Source organism: Lithobates pipiens, unplaced genomic scaffold, assembly GCF_037356315.1.
Source record: "Lithobates pipiens isolate NorthernLeopardFrog02 unplaced genomic scaffold, aLitPip1_a1.2 Scaffold_59, whole genome shotgun sequence".
Lineage (NCBI taxonomy): Eukaryota > Metazoa > Chordata > Amphibia > Anura > Ranidae > Lithobates > Lithobates pipiens.
The window spans coordinates 979,171-1,006,737 of NW_027507880.1; the positions used below are offsets into that span (position 1 = coordinate 979,171).

At 41.8% G+C, this 27,567-nt stretch overlaps 2 protein-coding genes across 2 annotated transcripts in view; both read left to right on the plus strand.

Moving 5' to 3' along the window:
* The first annotated feature begins 599 nt into the window (after positions 1-599).
* Positions 600-27,567, plus strand: part of LOC143958183 (uncharacterized) — an 88,122-nt gene continuing 61,154 nt past the window's right edge. Inside the window, exons 1-3 of the mRNA XM_077467655.1 lie at positions 600-639; positions 2,762-2,972; positions 7,262-7,360. Coding sequence (XP_077323781.1) covers positions 2,780-2,972; positions 7,262-7,360 — 292 coding nt within the window. The 5' untranslated portion in view covers positions 600-639; positions 2,762-2,779. The remainder of the gene's footprint in view (positions 640-2,761; positions 2,973-7,261; positions 7,361-27,567) is intronic.
* Positions 616-27,567, plus strand: part of LOC143958164 (uncharacterized) — a 309,265-nt gene continuing 282,313 nt past the window's right edge. The window contains exon 1 of the mRNA XM_077467621.1: positions 616-623. Within this exon, the coding sequence (XP_077323747.1) occupies positions 618-623 (6 nt within the window). The 5' untranslated portion in view covers positions 616-617. The remainder of the gene's footprint in view (positions 624-27,567) is intronic.

Sequence of the window (27,567 nt, forward strand, 5' to 3'; positions counted from 1 at the left end):
GCTATAACAGCTTCAACTCTTTTGGGAAGGCTGCCCACAAGGTTTAGGAAAGTGTGCCTTTAGGAAAGTTTTACCATTCTTCCATGTAGACTTCCTATTGGATATCCAGGGTTTGGGTCCTCTCATGATCCAGAAGAGGACTGACATCACGAAAGGGGGGCAGTCGGGGACCGGCAATCTGGTTTTGCAGTGCCCCAGAGCCGGCAGTGGCAAGAATTAGTGAGTGTATCTGTAACAAAGTAAGGGAGAGAGAGAGTGGAGTTAGGGTTGAAAATATTTTAGACCAGAGCTACTAGACTGAAAATGTATCTATTTGGGATGTATCTAGTTACCTATGCTGATTTATTTGACTTAGGATGCAATCAATTCAATGTAAGGATCAGAACAATTTTCACTTTCGTTTTTCTCACACAGGGACACAATAACTCTATAGGAAGTTTCATCCACTAGAGAGTATTTCATAATAAATATTTGTAGATTTTGTTTCTACATCATGTTTGTTAAGTCTTTTGTTTAGCTACAGTAGATTATGCAAATAAGCCAATCATTTATCAGTATATATAGAGGCATGTTGGAGCTATTGTGCTACACCTGATTGATTCAGATTTTGACTGCATATGTCGGTGAGTACATGATCAGGTACTATTTGAATTATATTTATATGATTCTATTTGTATGTACTGTAGCTGCAACACAAAATAATTCCTGCGGCCTGTTTCTATTTTCTAACTATTGAAACATGCACTCCAACATGGGTAGGTTTCCAAATAGTGACAAGAGTAGATCATGCTCTGTTGGAAGCCTGTGTGATGGGGTTACAAAGCAGAAGCAATGAGTGCTGTCACCCTTAACAAGAAGTGTTTCAACAAAGACCTTCATGGCAGGGTCATCAGGGGTTGTTTTACTGAAAACTACTGATTTGAAAAGCTTGAAAATAACTTTTAAAATTACATTAAAATTGTGAATTTTTTTATAATATTTTATTAATTGGGTTTACATTTACTGTTATATGTTTTCTGTTTATTGATTTTTTTAGATGGTTGAGTTAGTTTGAATTTGGCTTAAAGTCAACATATACTTTGCCCACTCAAATTTGATCTTGTTGAAGCTTACACAAGGACCAAAGCTGTAGAAATTTCCGGTGAGGCCCCATAGCAAAACCATTAAAGTAGCCCACAGTAACCTCAATCTGGAAGACTATTCCTCTAGTGATACAACATACTAACTGTTATTATAGCAGGTGTATAGAGCAGCAATTTCAAACCAAGGTTCCTCTAGAGATTGCTGAGGTTTTCTTGAGCTGTGGCTGATTGACCTTTCATCTGATTTTGCATGTATAGTTCCAGGTCCAAATCCACCATGTCCAATGTCATTTGGCAGAATCAGCAGTATGATACCAATTAACTTTTTTAGCTGTTGGTAAGTGTGTCATTCTGACCACCAATGTAACAAGCATTCTACTCATTGACCAGCAATGTAAGGAACATTCTTTCCATTGACCACCAATGTAAGGGACATTCTTTCCACTGACCACCAATGTAACGGGAATCCTTCCTACTGATCACCAATGTAAGGAACATTCTTCACACTGATCACCAATGTAAAGGGCATTCTTCCCACTGATCGCCAATGTAAGGAACATTCTTTAACTGATCACCAGTGTAAGGGATATTCTTCCCAATGATCACCAATGTAAGGGGCTTTACTCCCAAAGATCACCAATGTAAAGGGCATTCTTCCCACTGATCACCTTCACCAATGTAAGGAACACTCTTCACACTGATCACTATAGTAAGGGATATTCTTCCCAATGATCACCAACGTAAGGGGCATTCATCCCAATGAAAACCAATGTAAGGGGCATTCTCCGCACTGATCACCAATGTAATGCTGCGTACACACGACCGGACTTTTTGACAGCAAATGTCCGACGGAACGAATCCGCCAGAAAATTCAATCGTGTGTAGGCTTCATTGGACCTTTGCTGTCTAAAAATCAGACGGACTTTAGAAATAGAACATGTTTAAAATTTTTCCCCGGAATCAGTTCCTATTGAGAAATCCGTTTGTGTGTATGCTAGTCCGATGGACAAAAACCAACGCTAGGGTAGCTATTGGCTACTGGTTATGAACTTCCTTATTCTAGTCCAGTCATACGTCATCACGTTCAAATCCGTCGGACTTTGCTGTGATTTTGTGTGTCCAAGTCCGTTCGTTTGTAAAGTCCGTCTGAACTCCACCGAAAGTCCGTCGGGAGGACCGTGGAACCTAGTCTGCCGGAAAATCGTGTGTACGCGGCATTAGAGGCATTCTTCCCAATGATCTGCAGCTGAACCAATGTAACTGTAGCAAATTTGCTATACCTAAACTTTAGCTTTAAGCCCTTGATATACAGTAAGTCCTAGGTTACAGATATAACCCTAACAGATGGTGCTCATGCCTGGTGATATTCAGGCATTTGGCATTGTGCCATAAAAGGCAAGATAATGAGACCCATACTCTACTACAACAAAAGCATCAAGTATTTAAATTTGTCTACGGTGGGTGAACAGTATGGCAGAGGAGCACACAGAATGTGATTGTAAGGACCAGGGGAGCAATTGTCTGCTCTAGATGTCCTAGAGCCATGTTAGATGTCTTAGCGTAGCCCTAGATATCCTAGGGTAGTCTTAAATGTCCTAGAGTAGTCCTAGATGCCCTAGAGCAGTTTAATAGCTTATATACAGTTACTATTACCTCAAATGTTTTTTTCTTCCATGCAGACCAGCTGTATTTGGAATATGTCAATCTTGTCAATCTTGAAGATTCTTGGTCTACTCTTGCTTCATGTGACTTTAGTGACTCCAGGTGTGCAGATATGCCGAGACCCTGATGAGAATGCCTACTCAATCATCACATGTGGAGCTCCTGGGAAGCATGGTCTACCAGGCATGAATGGAACAAATGGATTGAAAGGGGAAAAGGGTGAACCAGGTAAAATAGACACAATTTTCTTTCAATGATTTTTATTGAAATTAAGTTTTATCAATAACAGGGTTCACTTTGATACATATTTCGTTCACAATCATGTTACAGTTGTGGATCTCAGATTAGTGCAAAAGAAACCATATGTACTTATATTAAAACACATATCAACAAACTAGTGAATCATAGAATAACCAACCCTCTCTTTCCAAGACTGTTCATTATATATCTGACAACACTATCAATAACCTTTACAGCACACTATAGAGAAACCGTCGCGAGGTAGAATCCGGTTACCCAGCCTGGAATCGTAGCAGATCATTAATGGTAAACGCATGCTGGTTTGGATATTCCGCGGAGCCCACTATCACATTAATGGGAACCCAACCATGGGAACAAAATAGCCCTTTGTGTAAAAGGAAAAAAAAAGAAACAAAAAGGGGGGTGAAAGAAGAAAAGAGATGAAAGGTAAAAAGGGAGAAAATAAGGCAGGAGAAAAGAAGGAAAGAGGGGAAGACAAAAAGGGAGAAAAGAAAGAGTGTATAGACGATCTCCATGCTCCAGACTACTAACCCCCCTCCCTCACGGCAACTGAAGATATCTAACCCAGGGGTTCCATATCTTTTCAAATCGGTTCTGTTGGTCTCGGAGAATACTAGTTAGTTTTTCATTTATCATGATCCAGGAAATTTTGTTTTTAACTAGTGCCAGGTTTATCTAAGGGGTTTTCCACGCTCGTCCTATGGCAATTTTAGCTGCCAACAAAATAAAAGAAATGAGGGACCTGAGATGCTTAGGCAGGTCATTCGAGAGGTCAAATAGGGCTGTTTTAACATTTTTAGGTATATTTACTCCGGTCACCGAGTATATCAAATTAAAAATTCTTATCCAGAATCTGTTAACTTTTGGACATGTCCTCCAGGTGTGGAACACTGTGTCCACTTGACCGCACCCTCTAAAACAGAGGGGCGAAGCATCTGGGTGCATTTTAGCTATCCGCGTCGGGACCAGGTACCATCGTGACAGTACCTTGTAATTGGCCTCTACGAGGGACGTGTTCAAATTTCCCCTGTGCACCACGGTCGACCATCTGGACCAAACATCTTCATCAATCGTCTCCCCCAAGTCCGCTTCCCCAACTATTTGGTAAGAGAGCTTAGAGCCCCAGTCTGATAGCAAGGCGTACAACTCTGAAATGCTTCCCCGCGTCCCAGGCGCTTTGAGGCACTTATTTTCATAAAGTGTTCTAGAGTTGATATCTGCCTTGCCTTGACCAAGTGATTGAATATAATGGATAATTTGAGAGAATCGAAATGTCTCTGCCAATGTGTCTCGAAAGTAGGAAAGTTTTCTGATACCTTTATGGTCTATAAAATGTGCTATCCTAAGTAGGCCTTTATTGGTCCACCAAGCAAACTGTAGCGGGTGCTGTCCTGGTGGGAAATGCGGGTTTCCAAAGATTGGGGCCACTGGGATATGTGGTGACCTCAGAGGGTAAACTTTGCACATCCTATCCCAGAGGTCCAATGAGTGGGAGAGGGAAGGGCTCAGAATGGCTCTACGCTCTCTAGAAGGTAGCCACATCAGAGGATCTATGGGGAGGGGGGAACACGCCTGAGCCTCTAAATTAATTCGGGTCGATAGGTTGTAGAGTAAATTTGGTAAAGCTGTGTCAGTTGGGCCGCTCTATAGTAGCGCAAGAAGTGTGGTACCCCTAGTCCACCCTGCCCCTTTGCAGCATACAGGGAAGACCGGGCCACCCTGCAGCCCCCCCCCCCCCCCCCCCCCGATTCCAAATAAATGTAAAGACTAATGATTGGAGCTGTTTAAAAAATTTTGCGGGAATCGGGATCGGAAGGGACCTAAAGTAGTAAAGAGTCCTAGGGAGCGTCATCATTTTAACAGTGCCTATCCTACCCATCCAAGAAAGACTATAGTTCTGCCAGTTCTTTAAATACTCTATTGTGGAAGAGAGAAGGGGGCGTAATTAGCTTTGTATAAGGTGAATACATTTGTAGTGAGTTTGATATCAAGGTACAGGGGGGGCCTGTTTGCTCCATCGAAATGGGAAGGAAGCTTGTACGGTGGTCCTAGTTGAAGCGGATAAATTGATATTCATTGCCTCAGATTTAGACTGATTGACCCTCAGGCCCGATATTATTCCAAACTCAGAGAGGAGCGATGCCAAATTAGGTAATGTCGTGATGGGGTCTGTAATGAATAGCAGGAGATCATCTGCAAATAGTGCGCATTTATGATCTCTGCCTCCGCTAGTTACTCTGTGTATATTAGAATTGGCTCTGATGGCGATTGCCAATGTCTCTATTGCAATTATAAATAAAAGTGGCGACAGGGGACAACCTTGTCTGGTTCCTGTTCTTATTTGTATTAAATCCGACTTGTGACCAAAGGCGACGATGTTAGCCGAAGGGGTAGAATATAATTTGGACAGCAAAGAGAGGAATTTAGGTCCAAAATTCCATTGTCTCAGAATGTGGAACAAAAAGGGCCAAGAAAGGGAATCAAAGACTTTGTGGAGGTCCAATGATAACAGCATACCTCTTCTAGTTCCTAGGCCATCCCAATTAGAGTTAAGCAAAGATATAAGGTCTACTGCCCTGCGGATTTGATCCGCCGCTTGACGTCCTGGGACAAAGCACACCTGATCCACATGGATGTATTGTGCTAGGAAGGTATTTAGTCTATTAGCATAAATTTTGGTTAATAACTTCAAATCCACGTTAATGAGTGATATAGGGTGATAGTTTGTTATGTCACTGTGGTCTTTGGCAGGCTTTGGTATTAAACAAATATTGGCTCTATTTAGATCTCCCCCCAGGTGATCTCCTTCACTTAAGGCCATGAAAAATTCCAATAGGCGGGGTGCTAGGATATGGGCAAACTTCTTATAATAAGAGGCAGAGAATCCGTCTGGACCAGGTGTTTTAGAGGCATGAGCCTGTTTTATTGCAGACAATACCTCTTCTATGGAGATAGCACCGTCCAGTATTTCTTTGTGGAGGTCAGATAGGGACGGTAGAGGCAGGTCTCTGATAAAGTCATTTATGGCACCTGGTTGTAAGGTCTCCGGCTCTCTATATAAGGAGGCAAAATAGGAATGAAAGAGTTTTAATATCTTTTGTGGGTTCTGTGTATGGGACCCATCAGGCTGTTTAATCCTTGGGACTGTCCCGCGTGCGGGGTCTGGGGGTCAGTTTGCGTGCTAACCATGTTCCCGCTCTGTCAACCTGGGTGTACAATTTTGCCTGTGTCCATCTGACGTTTTTTTCCACCCTGGTTGTAAGAAAAAGATTTAGCTCCAATCTAACCGAGTCAATCTGGGCCCTCAGGTCTAGGTCAGGATTGTCCTTGTGTTGGGCTAGCAGGTTGGACAGTTCGCGCTCCTTTTGATTAATCAATGAATCAGAAATAGACACAATTTTAATACAATTAAAGACCTGTAGCCCAAGCCAGACCCCAATCCAGAAGGTGTATTCTGGAGGCTAGTGAATGCCCCTGGAAGTAGTACACCAACGCAGGACCCTGTATCCCATGTGACAAATTCAATCAAGAAGAGCTGATGTCAAAAGTACAGGAAGAACCTTTAGAATTGTTGTTACTGGTTACTGATCTCCTTTGCAGGCTGTGCAGTAAGAAGAATGTAAATACCTTTCTTAGTAATGTAGCTTTATTGTCTTCGGGGATTCTGGTCATCTCTGCCAGCATTAAAATAACCCTATATGCCTGACACAGTCTTCCTCGGTTAGTAAAACATTCATAGCTGTTTGTAGTTAAAAAAAATAGTTTAACCTCTTTGGATCTTTGGACCTGTCTAATAAATTGAAAGTCTGAAGTGGTTCAGTTTTGCTCAGCAGGCTCTGGGCTTCTGTCTAAAATTGATTTGGACTTCTATGGAGTTTCCAGATCACTTTTATGAACATAGAATGCATAAGGTCCCTCATTTATGGTTAACCAAACTGCTGAGCTGTGAAGGCATTTAAAGAGTTACCTATTGATAGATTTGAGTTTGGTCATTTTTTGCCCTTTCAAAGGCGTGCAGTTTTTAGGCTTGACATGTTTACCATCCTTTTAGCCAACGCTACCTCATCTTTTATTTTATTTTGAATTAAATTGCCTTTGTGTTCATTAAAATAAAGGTGTGTATTAGATCGTTGAGGGGGGGCTCATTAATATGTTACCATGGGGCCCCTTGATCTGTAGTTACACCCCTGCTTAACTTGAAAAATTATATCTGATGGGAGGTCCACTTTAGCTCTTTATATGTATTCCATAATTAGGTCTGCCTGGAACACCGGGGAAAACTGGACAAACTGGACCAAGAGGAGAACAGGGGCCAGCAGGACCAAAGGGAGAAAGAGGAGACAGAGGAGCTTCAGGTAATCTCTGAACTGTAAATTTCCTGCCAATTCAAAAATGAAATCCATGGTACATAGGTATAGAAGTCTTCATTGGCAGAAAACAGGAAAAAGCGATTTCAATCCTTGGATTTCAGTTATTTTAATCATTGTGGCTCAGCATCAGATCTGCACATTAAATAGTGCAGTCTGCATGCAAATGCAGTCTGCCTAGGAACATCCACTCCTTCAGACTGACATCAATCCATCTAATCATTTTGATATTTGCATACCTCCCAACTTTTGAACTTCAGAATGAGGGACACTTAAGGGAGGAAGCGACTGCCAGCATGCTGCATGCACAACGGCAAATACAGATGTGTTGTTCAACACTTAACAGTGGGGTACAGAGTACAAGGTTTAGGAGAGTGCTATGTACAGAGCGCAGGGTTCTGGAGTGCGTTATGTACAGGAAGGTGGGCTCTGGAGTATGTTATGCACAGGGTGCAGGTTTCTGTAGTGAACTATGTACAGAGTGCAGGAGAGTGCTAGGCACAAAGTGCATTGGTCTGGAGTGCATCACCTACAGAGTGCAGGGTTCTGGAGTGCAATATGTACAAAATGCAGGGTTCTGGAATGTGTTACATACAGAGTGCAGGGTTCTACAATGTGTTACGTACAGAGTGCAGGGTACTGAGGGGGGTTACGTACAGAGTGCAGGGTTCTGGAGTGTGTTATGTACAGAGTGCAGGGTTCTGGAGTGTGTTATGTACAGAGTGCAGGGTTCTGAAGTGTGTTATGTACAGAGAGCAGGGTTCTGGAGTGTGTTACGTACAGAGTGTAGGGTCCTGGAGTTTGTACAAACATACAAACACACACAAACACACACAAACATACAAACACATACATACACATACAAACACACACATATGCACTTTAGAGTTGATTTTTTATTGTCTACACATAACCTTGCACGGTATATATTGTTCACAATTTATGTTGTATCCACTAGTGACATCTGGTGGAAATTTATTATATTGCACTTTACACGTTATGCAGATATTGTTTAGTAGTGTTATTCACAAGGTAGTAGGGAGCATGGTTTATTATCATTTTTTCATACACTAAAGGTCATTAGCCTTACAACTAGCAGTCCCTATAAATATAAATACAAGTATTAGCATTTGCGCAGGTAAGGGAATATAAACAATTTTCAACTTTCCCCAATTTTATACAGTTTAAAAAAGGCTGTGCTAGCTTACATACTGTAAGGAGTTTGTATTTTCTTGATTTGGCCTCGTCAGAGTTAGCAGCTCTGACACAAGTGTATTATCCTGATCCTGCAAGTCCACACACTGTATGATTACTGGGAGTAGCGAAGTCCACATTTTGTTGACCCCTAGGTAGCTCTTTACAACCAGGACGAACCATTTTACATCTGCATGTAGCTTATAATGTGTAGCATCAGATAGAATCATATTCGACTAATACTTAGAATTTTTTAGAGATGAACATATTCACACTGATCTTGATAAAATTAGTGGTGGTTCTCAGAAAGGGCAGAGTCAGTGTTTAAAGACCTCTTCCTTACCACTGCTTTCACAACTGTAGGGTTCATTTAAAGGCTTATGAGGTGATAGTTTATTTGCACCACAGGTCCTGTTAGAAATTTGTTGGGGATGAAGAAGAAACCAGGGAAGTCAAAAACCAAGCAGATTAAACTAAAGCTTTTACTCTTTCTTGACTAACTAGGCCCTCCTGGATTACAAGGGATTTCCCGACCAACTGGAGCAAAAGGGGAAAGAGGAGTCAATGGGGCACCAGGTTACTGGGAACTTTGCCCACTAAAGTGAACCCTCTCTGCTTACATGAATGATTTGTATGACTTTAAATGAAACCACAGAGAGGAATATATACACCGTAGCTGAATGTGAACTGGTATAACTGGGTTTGCAATACAGGGTGCCTAGGTTTATGAAGGCTTCTATTGGAGGTTATATGGTAAAAAGTAGGGATGAGCCAAACACCCCCCCCCCCATTCGATTCGCACCAGAACATGTTTCATAGTTAGTAAGGTTGAATAAAGACACCAGTCCATCCAGTCCAACCTGAGTGAGTGTCTACAACTGTCCCTGTACATTGCACACTCACATCAGTCCCTACCCTCAAGGAGCCCACAATCCAAGGTCCCCATTCATACTAGGGCCAATTTTGGACAGAAGCCAATTAACCTACCTGCATGTCTTTGGATTGTGGGAGGAAACCGGAGTACCCGGAGGAAACCCACGCAGGCACATGGAGAACAGGTAGTTCCAGGCAGGTAGTGTCATGGTTGGGATTTGAATCAGTGACCCTTCTTACTGCTAGGTGAGAGTGCTAACCACTACACCACTGTGCTCCTTTGAAAGGCTTATATGCAAGTTATTTCCATAAAAAATGAATGGGGACCCGGGTCCAGCCCCAGGGGACATGCATCAATACGAAAAAAGTTTTAAAAATAACAATTTTTTCAGGAGCAGTGAGTTTAATAATGCTTAAAGCAAAACAATAAAAATGAAATAAATAAGAAATAGATGGTGTTGCGCTCCACACCAAATAAATTAAGTCTAGTAACACAATTACTAAATAATCGCATAAAATCTTAAAAACGCACTCATGTGATTAAAATTAAAATCACTAAATATAAATCTTGAAAACGTGCTCATACGATTAAAATTCCATTAATTCTAAGATATATACCAAGTGAATAATACAGTGCTTGAAATAAAACTATTTCCTACTAATATTCATAAAATGAAAAATGATCTATATAATCGTGATAAAGTGACAAGAAAAGAATCGCAAATCTTTAAAATTGTCAAAAGAATCGTGACATCAAACAAATCTGTGTCAGTCCATGAAAGTGCATCCAAGTGCCAGCATGTGTGCAGAAAAAAATATATATGATATTAAATACACAATAAAATTATATAAAACGGTGTGTGAAAAAAATTATTATCGCAGAATACAAAAGATAATAGTCCAGCAAACGTGATAAAAAATGTCTCTAAGGCGCATGCGCGGCAGCTCGATGGACGGTCGCAGGTCCTGAGAGCTCCGTTCACTCCGATCGTTAATTCCCGCCGCTGAGCCATACGGAGAAGAGCTCCTCACCGCCACATCGCCCTCATACTCCAGCGGATCGGTGTCACTTACCCGGTGACCGGTTACCACGGTGAGACGCAGTCTAACCCGGCAGTTAGATCCGGAGATCCAGGCCGCATCCGCCGCCATGATGGCGGACATTGCCTCACAAGCACAAGGCCGGAATCTTAATCCGATGCCATCCATCGCAGATCGGATCTCGTCTGATCCACAACCCAAGGATCCTCTTCCACATAATGTGAGTTACCCGCAGATGTCTTTATCTTCCCCAGCATCTACAGAATCATTGCTGTGGAGATTCCATGGGGGATCTCCTCTCACTCCTATGGAAGATTATCTCTCCTCTCCTGCAGCACATGGGGCTTCCCCATCTGCCCACACTAATCCCACTGATATGCCTGCTCTGCTTGAAACATTCTCCCAAATGCTATCGAGAGGCCTTGCTCAGAATGCTTCCCATATTACCTCAATTATTCAAGCTGACCTACAGCTCCTTGGGTCCAGGATTGAAGCAATTGAAATGAAAACTGATCAGACTGTAGCCAGGACCATACAGAATACTGACAGGATCTCTGAACTACAGGAGCAGCTGGACACTGCTTATTCTAAATTAGATGACCTTGAAAACAGGAATCGACGTTACAACTTTAGGCTCAGAGGCCTACCTGAATCTTTTAAAGATACAGATACGGTGGTACGCGCCTTCATTTCGTCTCTCTTACCAGATCTGCCGGATCATCGTCTAGAGCTAGACCGCGCACACCGAGCTCTTCAGCCTCCTCGCCAAGATGGGTTACCTAGGGACATCGTGGTCAAACCCCACTTCTTTAAAACTAAGGAAGAAGTCATGCGAAAGGCCAGAGAGACTGAAAATCTTTCCTTTCAAGGTCATCCAGTCCAAATCTTTTCGGATCTGTCCCCGTACACGATCCAATTGCGGAGATCCTTAAAACCACTTCTGCAAGTCCTAACGCAGAATTCTATAACTTATCGTTGGGCATTCCCATTTAGGCTACATTTTACACATGCAAACAAGTCGTATGGTTTTTCTAACTTCTCTGATGGCGAACGCATACTCCTTCAACTGGGCATTATCTCTCATTCTCCTACTGACCCTGCAGACCCCAAGTCCTCAAGTTCCGCGAAGAGACCACCCCCAGCGAGCCCAGACAAGCCCCTCTGGCAGAAGCAGAAGGCTAAGCGGTCTAAAGATGGTTGTCCTACCTGAGCGGGATCAAGCCTGGATGAGTCTTCTTTGTGAAACTCCATTGACACTACCTTTTGCTTTTTCACACTTTGGTAAAGGCGCTTAAGTTGCGCATTTTCAATTGTTTCCCCCCATTTTTTTTTTCGGGATGCGAGAGGATATCTCCTCAGACGGGTGCGATCCGCACTCCCACGAACTTCCTACATGACTTTTGACTCTTTTTATTTTATACATTTTTATTTTCGGGTTTTTTTTCCCTTTCTATACTACAGCCCTAGCTGGGCTATGCCACTATGAGCGGCAGCTCTTCTCCACATGGCAATTGTCAACTATCGCATGCTTAAGGCTCTCCCAATTTTTATTTGGTTTAATATTATTGTTTCATGTTTTGTGCTGGTTTTTTGATTCTTTTTTCTTTTCTCATTTAGGGGGCTGTAGAAGCTCCCCATTTATTTTGATTGGGTATTGGGCCTCGGGTGGGATCCGGTCGGGGTGGTTTGCACTGCGCCCCCTCCAGTCTCCGAGTGACGGACTGTTCATTCCTCTCACCCGGAGACTCCCACACTTTCCCCTTCGCTGGGAATTTCTCCCGAGACTTAGAGTCTCGGGCCCTACATGCAGGGGACTGACATGTGTCCACCTCCCCTGCATTTAGTTCTTTGTATTATACGTGTTATCATAGTTTATGTTCACTCACAGTTCACCAACGTTCACAGGTGGTTTTTTATATCGCTTTTGTTTTATCTCCGCAGGATTAGTCATCTCCTCCCTATCCCTTCTTCCCCTCCCCTCCTTTTCCGGGTCTACCAGGGCATCACTACGCTGACAACCTCACTGCCTAGGCCGGTAGCTTTCCCAGCATGGGATGATCCCTATCGCCATAGGGGCATGGTAAGAAAACCCTCTATAACGTTTTGGTTAATCTCTTTGACTCGTAATGCCTGACCACAGACATCCCCCCTCTTTTTGTATAGCTACACATAACGTACAGGGGATGAACTCTCCCATCAAACGGAGGAAATTATTTCAATTTTACCAAGCCCAAAAGATAGATGTGATTTTCATGCAGGAAACTCACTTTAAATCCACCTACAATCCCTCCTTTCTACATAGTCGTTTTCCTCAATTCTTTCTGTCTAATGCCAAAAACAAAACAAAGGGAGTAGCAATTTGTATTTCTAAGAACCTTAGATTTACCTCTTCGGAAATATTCAGAGACAAAGACGGTAGGTTTATTATGGTTAAGGGATCCCTGGAAGGAACTCTCTACTCTTTTGTGTCATATTATGCCCCCAACAAGGGACAATCGGCTTTCTTTCACTCCATGATGTCCACCTTAGACCCCCTATTAGAGGGTAAGATAATAATGGGGGGAGATACCAACCTCCCGTTTGACCGCACCCTGGATAAAGCAAGTAATAGATCAGCACACAACCGAAAACCTCCTAAACAGAGCACTAAGATTGCGACTACTCTAAACGCGAGAGGTTTAGTGGACATCTGGAGGGAAAAAAACCCCACTGGTAAAGACTATACGCATTACTCAGCCCCCCATCAGGTACATGCCAGAATTGATCACATTTTTGTACAATCACACACTATTCCATTAGCCATAACAGCAGAAATAAGGGACACTGCACTATCTGACCACTCGCTTGTGCTCCTTCGACTTCAGTCCTCGCACAACTCCTGCACTAGATTCACTTGGCGACTTAATGAGGGTCTCCTTAGTGATCCTGCACATAGTGCAGAAATCTCAAACGCCATCAAAGAATACTTCTCCCTTAACAAGGAACCCCATACTGCACCGGACATTGTCTGGGCTGCTCATAAAGCTGTCATCAGGGGGAAAATCATTCAACTCGCCTCTCAATTAAAGAAAGGGCGGAAGGCTCATATAGACTCTCTGACCAAGGAATTCCGCTTGCTAAGTAAAGCGCATAAGCGTAATCCCACTAGAGAATCCATGGAAGCCATGCACACAGCTAGGACTGCCCTCAATCTGGCTCTGACTACTGAAGCGGAGAAGCACTTGCGATGGTCGGGGGCACGGTTTTACTATCAGAAGGACAAGATAGGGGCTAAACTCGCAGCCAAATTATCCCCGAGGCTACGTTCTTTTGCGTTCCCGAAAATCAGAGACCAAGATGGGACCCTAACACAGAACCCCCTCCGCATTATGTCCTCCTTCCACAAATTTTACACCTCCTTATATAAGGACGATAAAGATATTCAGCGGACTCCAGTGGCTCAATTTTTGGACTCTGTCTCCCTTCCAAAGCTGTCCCCAGAGCATTCTACCCTATTAGAAGAACCAATTTCGGTGCCTGAAGTCCTAGAGGTGATCAAACGACTCAAAAGCAATTCTGCCCCGGGCCTGATGGGTTCTCGGTGGGATACTATAAAAAATTCGCCCCGATCCTTGCCCCCTCTATGGTTGCTTTCTTCAACTCCACCCGGTCTGGCTCTCCCCTGGATAAAGCCCTGAATTTAGCCTATGTTTCTGTCATCCCTAAACCTGGCAAAGACGCATCCCTGGTACAAAATTATCGCCCGATTTCACTTATCAATAACGATCTCAAAATCTTAACTAAGGTGCTTTCTAATAGAATCTCAACATTTATTTCCCGATACATTCACAAGGACCAGGTGGGCTTTATCCCGGGGAGACAAGGACCGGACCAAATTAGGCGAGCAATGGACATCATTTCTATCCTTAACTCTCATTGGGATGGCGGTCCCTCTCAGGAAGGCTTTTTGTTGTCTATTGACCTACAAAAGGCTTTTGATACGCTGACATGGCCTTTTCTATTTCAAGTCCTGGAAAGATGGGGCTTTGGTCCACTCTTTCTGGGGACCCTCCGAGCTTTGTATTCTACACCGAGCGCTCAAGTTCGTTTACAAGGTTGTTATTCGGAGACTTTTAATATCGAAAAGGGCACCAGACAGGGGTGTCCGCTCTCACCCCTGCTGTTCGCTATAGCAATAGAGACCCTTGCCATTGCCATTAGAGCTCACCCTGACATTAGAGGAGTGCGTTGTGGTCAACAGGAACATAGATGTGCCCTATTCGCGGATGATCTCCTCCTCTTTATTACCTCCCCTCTGATCTCCACCCCTAATATATTTGCACTTCTAAACGCGTTCGGATTGGCCTCGGGCTTAAAAATGAATGCTTCGAAGTCCTTAGCTTTAAATGTCTCGGTACCCCTGACTATGGTTAATACACTTCAAACTCACTTTCCTTTTACATGGTGCCCCACTTCGTTACCTTATCTGGGCATTTACCTGACGCCTACTGTTAATACTCTCTATTCGGCTAATTATCCCTCAGCCTTTACAAAATTGTATGCAGATTTACTAAACTGGTCCCATCTTGGTCTCTCATGGCTAGGTCGCATTTTTGCGATCAAGATGACGCTACTGCCCCGCATCTTGTACCTGTTCAGATCTCTTCCAATACCCGTTAAGAAAGCCCAAATTCAGCCACTTCAATCAAAAATCCTCCAATTCATCTGGGGATCCAAGGGTTGTAGAGGATCAAGACAACTATTATATAGACTCAAAAGACAGGGTGGTTTAGCACTACCCAACATTTGGTGGTATTACCAAGCGGCACAATTGACGCAGATTTCTGTGGTTTATTCCAGGGGTCCCAAACCTGATTGGGTCACTATTGAAAGACAGGCTGTTCCACATCACACCATCGACTACCTCATCTGGGCTCCTCCCAGAAACAGACCCCCTATCATGTCTCCCACCCTCTCTCATTCGCTTGCCCTATGTGATCGGCTGCACAAAAATACTGCATTAATCTCGGAACTACGCCCGTTAACACATGTTTTCCATAACCCTGACTTTCCGCCAGGCATGAATATATTGGCATTTAGTTGGTGGCTCAACAAAGGTCTTCTGAGGATTGGCAACTTTTTCAACGCTTCTGGCCCATTTTCTCTTTCATACTGTTTGAAGAAACTTGAGATGCCCCGCACCGAACATTTTAGATATTCCCAACTAGCACATTTCCTTCACTCCAGATGGCCCAATAGACCAGAACCCCCTTCTGTCACGGCATATGAGTCTTGGTGTTCAGACATTACGAGTCAAAGAGGAGGGATATCTACGATATATACGTCTCTAGCCTCTGCAAAGTCCAAACCTTCCTATGCGTTAGCCTGGGAAAATGACCTCAATATGTCATGGGATAGTGACCTCTGGTTCACCTGTTTCCGGAGATCCTTTACTGGGATCCTCAATGTGTCCCTGATTGAAGCTAGCATCAAAATTATTACTAGATGGTACAGGGTTCCCGCTCGACTTGCCCAGATCTTTCCGGAGGCGTCCCCTCTGTGTTTCCGTGGTTGCGGTCACGTAGGTTCACTACTCCACACATGGTGGAGTTGCCCATATATTAGGGGCCTTTGGAATAGGGTATTTGCACTCCTTCGCAAACTGGTATCAGTCCCGATTCCCCAAAATCCTGAAGTAGCTCTCCTTAACCTCAAAGTGGAAAAAGCTAACAAATCATCCCAGGCACTCATATTCTTTATCCTTTTGGGCACCAAAATCACCATAGCCGCTCACTGGAAACAGCGTACAGTCCCATTCAGGGCTGTCAAACAAAAGATCTCATGGATTATGGCTCAGGAGAAGCTGGTTAGTCGTATACTAGACAAAGCCTCTTTCTTTGAGAAAGTCTGGGAACCCTGGGCCGCATTCCACAAAATCCCACTTCTTCCGGGACTATAAACGTGAATTGGTTTTCTTTTTTTTTTTGTTTTTTTTTTTTTTTTTTTTTTTCTCTGATACCCTGGTAGACCCCCCCCCCCCCACCCCTCCCTGCTTTCCCTTCACCTTCCTCCCCTTCCCCCTCTTTAACACCTCTTTTTTAGACCGTTTTTGGTTCTGACTTGAGTTGACTATTCCTGTATTCTTCATGTTTTATGAACATCTTTTGATTTTTCATACCCACCGTATGGTTTTCTCGGCCTTTTGAGTTCTATGGTCGGAACAAGGGGTAACGGTAACTATACTCTAGATTGGTTTTAGTTACTAAGTTCATAACAAGCACGACGCAGCCTGGGTTTCCTGGGTTCATCTAGGGGACTCAGTCTCCGTTGCTATTTTTGGCTAATAGGTTGGACCCTCAAAATTTTATGTATTTTGTCTAAACTCTAACGGACTATCCAGGTCTGGGTTGGGTGGGGGGGCTCCCTGCCACAGCAAGAGCCCTTTTCGGGGTGGTAGGGGGCCTTCGGACACTTTGCCCAGGTCCGTTTGCAATAGGGTGCAGGTGTGAGATGCACCCCCAATAACAATACTGAGCAATGACAATTGACTATCCAAGTGATCTCTAACGGTCCAACCTATCTGGATGGCTGGAATCCATACATGGTCGTTATCCTTGAAGTTGTTACCCTTTTTCTGTTGTTACCCCAAATTGATCTACTGATATACCAACCCAGTTCCTGACCACTGTTCAATACATGTACGGTCTTGTTAACCCATCTGTTTTTCATATATGATTCAAATTATAAAGGGTTGATATTTTCCGACACCATATGCCTTTTGTTAGACAGTCTTACTTTACTATCACTAGTCTAATGTATCACAGCTTGATGTTGTATGCCTGACTTGTCTTGTTATTCTACTGTTTTGTTTTGCATAAAATCAATAAAAATATTGAAAATAAAAAATGTCTCTAAATAAGTATAAAAAAGCTAAATCATAAAGTTCATGCAGGAAATGAAATAAAATCCACGCTGTGCTATGTGAAGAAATTAATCCTATGAGCAACCCCGGGATGATTCCACCAGTGATTTTGCAGCTCCTTAAACGTGGGTGCTCACACACTGAGTGCAGTGGGTACCTTACCTCACTGCTGTCAATAAGACAGCAAAATGCTCCAGTGCAACAGTTGTGTCCTCAAATGGGGTGTATATCCTCAGTGGGTGTAGGGGAACTTCAACACTTTGCGGTGTATATCCTAAATGTAGTATGGGCGCCCCCAAAACCTTTTCCTCCAGATATTCCGCAAGGGTTCGCAAGTCAGACCCAAGAAAGAAAGAGGGGGGGCTCCAATGGTGAAGTACGTTCACACAAATACTTTATTATAAAAAGGAACTAAGTCCTGGGTACTCACATTTATGCAGTAAAAATCAAATGTTTTTTTCACTAACAAACAACGAACGGCTTCCTCGTTCGTACCCCGGACGTCACTTCCGGTATCCTCCTAGGCCAATCCTACGCGTATCGTCATTGATCACGTGACTTCATCAGGGACTAGTGCATAGGAGGTGGACGAACGTTTAAATAGTCTTTCTAATTGGCGGCCATTTTCCTGTAGTCAATCCTATTTAATACTATTCGCGGGCACGACTCTAGTTACACGGCCATTTTCTAATAGACTACATTATCGACCGGTTCTGTGCGCTTCCCGGTCGTGTTTTCTATAGGTACTAGAATAGTCTATTCGTATATTAGGTAGATCTGTGTCCGCTTGCCTGACCTAAAGCCCAATTGGGACACCCGGTGGTTGTGTTTATTCAAACAATAACCCGGGATCTCCCTAATTTGTGTGACGACGAATAGCATTCTTGATGTCAATAGCAATGTGAACACATTCACTTGCTATTGGAACGACGGGACCGCAGTCCGTTCGTGAGCTAGTTTAAAATTAAAAATGTATTGTAATAAAAAATACATAAAAAATTATAAAAAATGGCTTGAGATAGAGGGTAATAAGCAAATTATTAAATATTCTTTAATTGGTAAAAAACATAGTGAATCTAAATCTATCATATAAAATATTAAAATATTGGTACTAGTTAATTTGTGAGTAAAATATCTAGAATAGTGTGACATAATATTTTTAAAATAAAAATAAAGTGCTCCCGACAATTAGTTGAGCGATAATCAAGATATCAAAAGGACGCATATGTATGCGATTTGGGGGATGGATGCCGGAAATGAGGTCCAGAGTTCCAAAAATTCCCTTTCAGTATATCATTGTAGAATACAGTAACAGGCAAGATGTTATATGTCATAGTGCTTTAAATATATAAAATTCAAATTCATAATAAAATATCTAAAATTACCTAAAAATCGCTGATAAAACAGTTAAGATCAAATTCTATATTGAGTCCTTGAGGTGTAAAAGTATCTAAGGTAAAAATCCATTTAGATTCTAGCTGACTGAGCGTTCTCACTTTATGCCCCCCCCTCCAATGCTTTCTGTAGGGCTCAATCCCCCAAAATGTGAGGTGGGTGGGATCTTTATTATGGTGTGTTAGAAAATGTTTTGACACACTGTGTTTGTCAAATCCATTAATTATATTTTTGACATGTTCCTTTATGCGAACCCTCAGAGGTCTCTTGGTGCGGCCTACATACTGTAGGCCGCAACTGCATTGTAGGACATAAACAGCCCCTTCAGTGTTACAGCAAATAAACTCTTTAATATCGTAGGAATTCCCAGTGCTTGTGGAGCTAAATTTGAATCTTTTTTCGGGTGGGCATTTTGTTTTTGTACACGCAAAACACCGCTTGCATGGAAAAAAGCCCTTTCCTGTGAAAAAAGTCACACCATTGTATGGTGGGTCAGGAACATTCCTGACGATCTTATCCCTCAATGTTGGTGCCCTTTTGTACATGAACTTGGGAAATTGGGGTAGAAGGTCTTTTAGATGCACATCTGAGCGTAAAATATACCAGTATTTTTTAATAATTGCCTCTATTTTCTTATATTGGGCATTATAATTCAGAATGATTGGTACTTTGCCTGCTTCCAGCTTGGGGATTTGTTTGTCTTTAATCATCTCCATGCGATCCATATTTTTTACTTCTAAGATCTTCATTCTAATTTCTTCGTCCTTATATCCTTTATTTGTGAACCTGTGACCAATCTTCTCTGCTTGTGTCAGATATTCTTCAGTTTTTGTGCAATTTCTGCGCAATCGCATCAGCTGCCCTTTTGGGATGTTGCACAACCAGTTTTTGTGGTGGCAGCTCATGATTGGCAAATAACTGTTTTTGTCCACATTCTTAAAGTGCGTTCTTGTGCGTAGAGTTTCATTTTCTTGTAGGATTTCTAGGTCAAGAAAAGAGATGGATTCACTATTAACTACCCATGATAATTTGATATTTCTGTCATTGCGATTCAGTGTCTCCAGGAATACAGTTAGGCTATCTATGTCTCCTTTCCAGAGTATGAGGATGTCATCTATATACCTCTTATATAGTATTAGCTCTTCAGGTTTGCCGGGTAGTACCACATCCTCTTCCCATTGAGACATATAAAGGCAAGCTACACTGGCCGCAAACTTCGCTCCCATCGCAACTCCAGTTTTTTGGTAGTAATACTCGCGATCATACCAAAAATAGCTGTTCTTGAGGCAAAAGTCCAAGCATTTCACTAAGTATTTTCGCTGTACGCATGGCAAAGTACTGTATTTCCTTAGGCCCCACTTCACTGCCTCACACGCTTGATGGTGTAGGATAATTGTATATAATGACGAGACGTCTGCAGATGCCATAATCCATGGGCCTTCCTCTTTTGGTAGTCCTTCCAAGATTTGTAATACTTGTTTGGTATCTCTGAGGTACGCTTTTGTTTGTTTGACTACTGGTTGAAGATATTTATCGATATATTCCCCCATTCTAGAGGTTAAAGAGTCGATCCCATTAACTATGGGTCTTGGGGGCGGGTCCGCTTTATCCTTATGGATCTTGGGAAGTGAGTAAATAATCGGGGTCCTACATGCCTCGGGGATCAGATACTTCGCTTCTTTTTTATTCAAGATGTTTCTCTTTAATCCCAGATGCACCACCTGTTCCAGCTCCTTTCTACATTTAAACACTGGGTTCTTAGGTAATTTAGTGTAGGTAACACTGTCTGACAGTAATTTTGTCATACTGTTCTTATACTGTATTTTAGAGAGAATTACAATCCCTCCCCCTTTATCAGCAGGTCGGATGACTATGTCCTTCCTCTTTGTTAGTTTTCTGATACCACTCTTTATATGTTTAGGTTCCTCCAGTTTCTTAATTCTTAAATCTTTCAAGTCTTGTAAAACCACTTTTTTAAAAACTTCAATATGTCTGTTGTTCGAAATCAAAGGGTTAAAAACTGATTTGTTTCTTAATTCACTCCGTATGATATCTTGATCCTCATTCTGAATTCGCTTTTTAATCGGGTTACCGGCCAGGTATTTTTTAATATTCAAGGTCCTTACATACTTCTGTATTCCTACATATGTTTCAAATTTATCTAAATTCTTTGTCGGGGCATATTTAAGACCTTTATCTAGTACGCCAATCTCTTCTTGGGATAGGGGGAGGCCACTCAAGTTGAAGATCCCCTCACCTTTTAATCTCTTCTTTGCCTGTATTCTTTTTCCGGACCTCTTCCCTCTCTTCTTACAGGACTTCTTCTTTGATCCCACTGATCGTTTAGGCGTCTTGGTGGGTGATTCTCCATGCCCCTCCCTAAAAAAGGCCTGCTTTGATACTGGTCCTGGTAGTAGCCATGGGATCTCCCATCTCCGTTTTCCTCATAATGGTCCCTTAGGGGAGCATAATAGTTGTTTGTAGGTATTGGATAGCGTCCATCAGGATAGGGGTAATCGCGCGGTGTGCCCCAATTATCTCTATGACCAGTCCCATAATTATGTGGGGGGGTCCTTCCTCGTTGGCCCTGCGTTCCTTGGGGTGGGCCTCTATTATCCCTTTGATCCCTAGGGTCATATGGTGGCTTATTGTAGTTGCCATTCTGTGTCCTTCTCTGGTTATTATTTTTCCAGTAAGGCTTCTTACCCCCATTATGTGGTGTTTGGTTTGAGTAGGGCGGTCTCCTCTCAGCTCTTTGTGGTGTGGAGTAGTTGTGGTCATTTTCTCTCTCATTACCCCTTGGGGCCCTAGATGGTTCTACCAGATTTCCAGTTTGTAGATCATTTTGCTCTGATCTGATTTGGATATTCCCAGGTTGTGTAGTTCTCTCTGGGGTGGAGAATGTAGAGATCGGATCCAAATTACCTCTCTGTCTCTGCCATTTAAAAACATCATCGTTTTTAAAATCATTGATATCCCTTGTGTACTTCTTGCTTTTCCTAGTCTGGACTTCTTTGTCCTTCTTGGCTAGGTCTTTATTCAATTGTGACATGAGTGAAGTGAGCTCAGGCTTATCCTTATGTGTTTCCAGTTCCCCTTTTATCTCTCCTATGGTCTGATCTATTTTCTTTAATTTCCTCTGTTTTCTTTTAAGTAGGAAAGTGAGTAATTCTAAACCTTTTGTGTTAAAGAAAGAAAACCATTCATCGATCGACTCCTGGTCAACCAAACCATCGTTTGGTGTAATGTCCCATCTGAGTCTTCTCGGCACTATGCTATCTTTCTGGTACTGCTCAAAAGTGGTTATGTCCCACCATAGGCTCACTTTTTTCTCCATGTTGTGGCCCAACTTCCGCATCAGACTCTCCAAACCCCCATTTTTTATTGTATTGGAGTCTGAGCTATTAAATACTTGTTCTAGATCGATTTTCCTTTTTTCCATAAAAGAAAATACCTCCATTATGGCTGCAAGGATATATGGGAGAGTGAGTCAAAATTAGTAATGGTAGGTTATCCTCGCGCTATAGTGGTAAAGTTAGAGCAGGTTGGTGTGGTTGCAGCAAAAAACACCGACAGAGGTGCAAACCCTCCCCTCAAAGTGACAGTAAATAAGAAATAGATGGTGTTGCGCTCCACACCAAATAAATTAAGTCTAATAACACAATTACTAAATAATCGCATAAAATCTTAAAAACGCACTCATGTGATTAAAATTAAAATCACTAAATAATCGCATAAAATCTTGAAAACGTGCTCATACGATTAAAATTCCATTAATTCTAAGATAGATACCAAGTGAATAATACAGTGCTTGAAATAAAACAATTTCCTACTAATATTCATAAAATGAAAAATGATCTATATAATCGTGATAAAGTGACAAGAAAAGAATCGCAAATCTTTAAAATTGTCAAAAGAATCGTGACATCCAACAAATCTGTGTCAGTCCATGAAAGTGCATCCAAGTGCCAGCATGTGTGCAGAAAAAAATATATATGATATTAAATACACAATAAAATTATATAAAACGGTGTGTGAAAAAAATTATTATCGCAGAATACAAAAGATAATAGTCCAGCAAACGTGATAAAAAATGTCTCTAAATAAGTATAAAAAAGCTAAATCATAAAGTTCATGCAGGAAATGAAATAAAATCCACGCTGTGCTATGTGAAGAAATTAATCCTATGAGCAACCCCGGGATGATTCCACCAGTGATTTTGCAGCTCCTTAAACGTGGGTGCTCACACACTGAGTGCAGTGGGTACCTTACCTCACTGCTGTCAATAAGACAGCAAAATGCTCCAGTGCAACAGTTGTGTCCTCAAATGGGGTGTATATCCTCAGTGGGTGTAGGGGAACTTCAACACTTTGCGGTGTATATCCTAAATGTAGTATGGGCGCCCCCAAAACCTTTTCCTCCAGATATTCCGCAAGGGATCGCAAGTCAGACCCAAGAAAGAAAGAGGGGGGGCTCCAATGGTGAAGTACGTTCACACAAATACTTTATTATAAAAAGGAACTAAGTCCTGGGTACTCACATTTATGCAGTAAAAATCAAACGTTTTTTTCACTAACAAACAACGAACGGCTTCCTCGTTCGTACCCCGGACGTCACTTCCGGTATCCTCCTAGGCCAATCCTACGCGTATCGTCATTGATCACGTGACTTCATCAGGGACTAGTGCATAGGAGGTGGACGAACGTTTAAATAGTCTTTCTAATTGGCGGCCATTTTCCTGTAGTCAATCCTATTTAATACTATTCGCGGGCACGACTCTAGTTACACGGCCATTTTCTAATAGACTACATTATCGACCGGTTCTGTGCGCTTCCCGGTCGTGTTTTCTATAGGTACTAGAATAGTCTATTCGTATATTAGGTAGATCTGTGTCCGCTTGCCTGACCTAAAGCCCAATTGGGACACCCGGTGGTTGTGTTTATTCAAACAATAACCCGGGATCTCCCTAATTTGTGTGACGACGAATAGCATTCTTGATGTCAATAGCAATGTGAACACATTCACTTGCTATTGGAACGATGGGACCGCAGTCCGTTCGTGAGCTAGTTTAAAATTAAAAATGTATTGTAATAAAAAATACATAAAAAATTATAAAAAATGGCTTGAGATAGAGGGTAATAAGCAAATTATTAAATATTCTTTAATTGGTAAAAAACATAGTGAACCTAAATCTATCATATAAAATATTAAAATATTGGTACTAGTTAATTTGTGAGTAAAATATCTAGAATAGTGTGACATAATATTTTTAAAATAAAAATAAAGTGCTCCCGACAATTAGTTGAGCGATAATCAAGATATCAAAAGGACGCATATGTATGCGATTTGGGGGATGGATGCCGGAAATGAGGTCCAGAGTTCCAAAAATTCCCTTTCAGTATATCATTGTAGAATACAGTAACAGGCAAGATGTTATATGTCATAGTGCTTTAAATATATAAAATTCAAATTCATAATAAAATATCTAAAATTACCTAAAAATCGCTGATAAAACAGTTAAGATCAAATTCTATATTGAGTCCTTGAGGTGTAAAAGTATCTAAGGTAAAAATCCATTTAGATTCTAGCTGACTGAGCGTTCTCACTTTATGCCCCCCCCTCCAATGCTTTCTGTAGGGCTCAATCCCCCAAAATGTGAGGTGGGTGGGATCTTTATTATGGTGTGTTAGAAAATGTTTTGACACACTGTGTTTGTCAAATCCATTAATTATATTTTTGACATGTTCCTTTATGCGAACCCTCAGAGGTCTCTTGGTGCGGCCTACATACTGTAGGCCGCAACTGCATTGTAGGACATAAACAGCCCCTTCAGTGTTACAGCAAATAAACTCTTTAATATCGTAGGAATTCCCAGTGCTTGTGGAGCTAAATTTGAATCTTTTTTCGGGTGGGCATTTTGTTTTTGTACACGCAAAACACCGCTTGCATGGAAAAAAGCCCTTTCCTGTGAAAAAAGTCACACCATTGTATGGTGGGTCAGGAACATTCCTGACGATCTTATCCCTCAATGTTGGTGCCCTTTTGTACACGAACTTGGGAAATTGGGGTAGAAGGTCTTTTAGATGCACATCTGAGCGTAAAATATACCAGTATTTTTTAATAATTGCCTCTATTTTCTTATATTGGGCATTATAATTCAGAATGATTGGTACTTTGCCTGCTTCCAGCTTGGGGATTTGTTTGTCTTTAATCATCTCCATGCGATCCATATTTTTAACTTCTAAGATCTTCATTCTAATTTCTTCGTCCTTATATCCTTTATTTGTGAACCTGTGACCAATCTTCTCTGCTTGTGTCAGATATTCTTCAGTTTTTGTGCAATTTCTGCGCAATCGCATCAGCTGCCCTTTTGGGATGTTGCACAACCAGTTTTTGTGGTGGCAGCTCATGATTGGCAAATAACTGTTTTTGTCCACATTCTTAAAGTGCGTTCTTGTGCGTAGAGTTTCATTTTCTTGTAGGATTTCTAGGTCAAGAAAAGAGATGGATTCACTATTAACTACCCATGATAATTTGATATTTCTGTCATTGCGATTCGGTGTCTCCAGGAATACAGTTAGGCTATCTATGTCTCCTTTCCAGAGTATGAGGATGTCATCTATATACCTCTTATATAGTATTAGCTCTTCAGGTTTGCCGGGTAGTACCACATCCTCTTCCCATTGAGACATATAAAGGCAAGCTACACTGGCCGCAAACTTCGCTCCCATCGCAACTCCAGTTTTTTGGTAGTAATACTCGCGATCATACCAAAAATAGCTGTTCTTGAGGCAAAAGTCCAAGCATTTCACTAAGTATTTTCGCTGTACGCATGGCAAAGTACTGTATTTCCTTAGGCCCCACTTCACTGCCTCACACGCTTGATGGTGTAGGATAATTGTATATAATGACGAGACGTCTGCAGATGCCATAATCCATGGGCCTTCCTCTTTTGGTAGTCCTTCCAAGATTTGTAATACTTGTTTGGTATCTCTGAGGTACGCTTTTGTTTGTTTGACTACTGGTTGAAGATATTTATCGATATATTCCCCCATTCTAGAGGTTAAAGAGTCGATCCCATTAACTATGGGTCTTGGGGGCGGGTCCGCTTTATCCTTATGGATCTTGGGAAGTGAGTAAATAATCGGGGTCCTACATGCCTCGGGGATCAGATACTTTGCTTCTTTTTTATTCAAGATGTTTCTCTTTAATCCCAGATGCACCACCTGTTCCAGCTCCTTTCTACATTTAAACACTGGGTTCTTAGGTAATTTAGTGGTATCTTGGTATCTATCTTAGAATTAATGGAATTTTAATCGTATGAGCACGTTTTCAAGATTTTATGCGATTATTTAGTGATTTTAATTTTAATAACATGAGTGCGTTTTTAAGATTTTATGCGATTATTTAGTAATTGTGTTATTAGACTTAATTTATTTGGTGTGGAGCGCAACACCATCTATTTCTTATTTACTGTCACTTTGAGGGGAGGGTTTGCACCTCTGTCGGTGTTTTTTGCTGCAACCACACCAACCTGCTCTAACTTTACCACTATAGCGCGAGGATAACCTACCATTACTAATTTTGACTCACTCTCCCATATATCCTTGCAGCCATAATGGAGGTATTTTCTTTTATGGAAAAAAGGAAAATCGATCTAGAACAAGTATTTAATAGCTCAGACTCCAATACAATAAAAAATGGGGGTTTGGAGAGTCTGATGCGGAAGTTGGGCCACAACATGGAGAAAAAAGTGAGCCTATGGTGGGACATAACCACTTTTGAGCAGTACCAGAAAGATAGCATAGTGCCGAGAAGACTCAGATGGGACATTACACCAAACGATGGTTTGGTTGACCAGGAGTCGATCGATGAATGGTTTTCTTTCTTTACTGGAAAAATAATAACCAGAGAAGGACACAGAATGGCAACTACAATAAGCCACCATATGACCCTAGGGATCAAAGGGATAATAGAGGCCCACCCCAAGGAACGCAGGGCCAACGAGGAAGGACCCCCCCACATAATTATGGGACTGGTCATAGAGATAATTGGGGCACACCGCGCGATTACCCCTATCCCGATGGACGCTATCCAATACCTACAAACAACTATTATGCTCCCCTAAGGGACCATTATGAGGAAAACGGAGATGGGAGATCCCATGGCTACTACCAGGACCAGTATCAAAGCAGGCCTTTTTTAGGGAGGGGCATGGAGAATCACCCACCAAGACGCCTAAACGATCAGTGGGATCAAAGAAGAAGTCCTGTAAGAAGAGAGGGAAGAGGTCCGGAAAAAGAATACAGGCAAAGAAGAGATTAAAAGGTGAGGGGATCTTCAACTTGAGTGGCCTCCCCCTATCCCAAGAAGAGATTGGCGTACTAGATAAAGGTCTTAAATATGCCCCGACAAAGAATTTAGATAAATTTGAAACATATGTAGGAATACAGAAGTATGTAAGGACCTTGAATATTAAAAAATACCTGGCCGGTAACCCGATTAAAAAGCGAATTCAGAATGAGGATCAAGATATCATACGGAGTGAATTAAGAAACAAATCAGTTTTTAACCCTTTGATTTCGAACAACAGACATATTGAAGTTTTTAAAAAAGTGGTTTTACAAGACTTGAAAGATTTAAGAATTAAGAAACTGGAGGAACCTAAACATATAAAGAGTGGTATCAGAAAACTAACAAAGAGGAAGGACATAGTCATCCGACCTGCTGATAAAGGGGGAGGGATTGTAATTCTCTCTAAAATACAGTATAAGAACAGTATGACAAAATT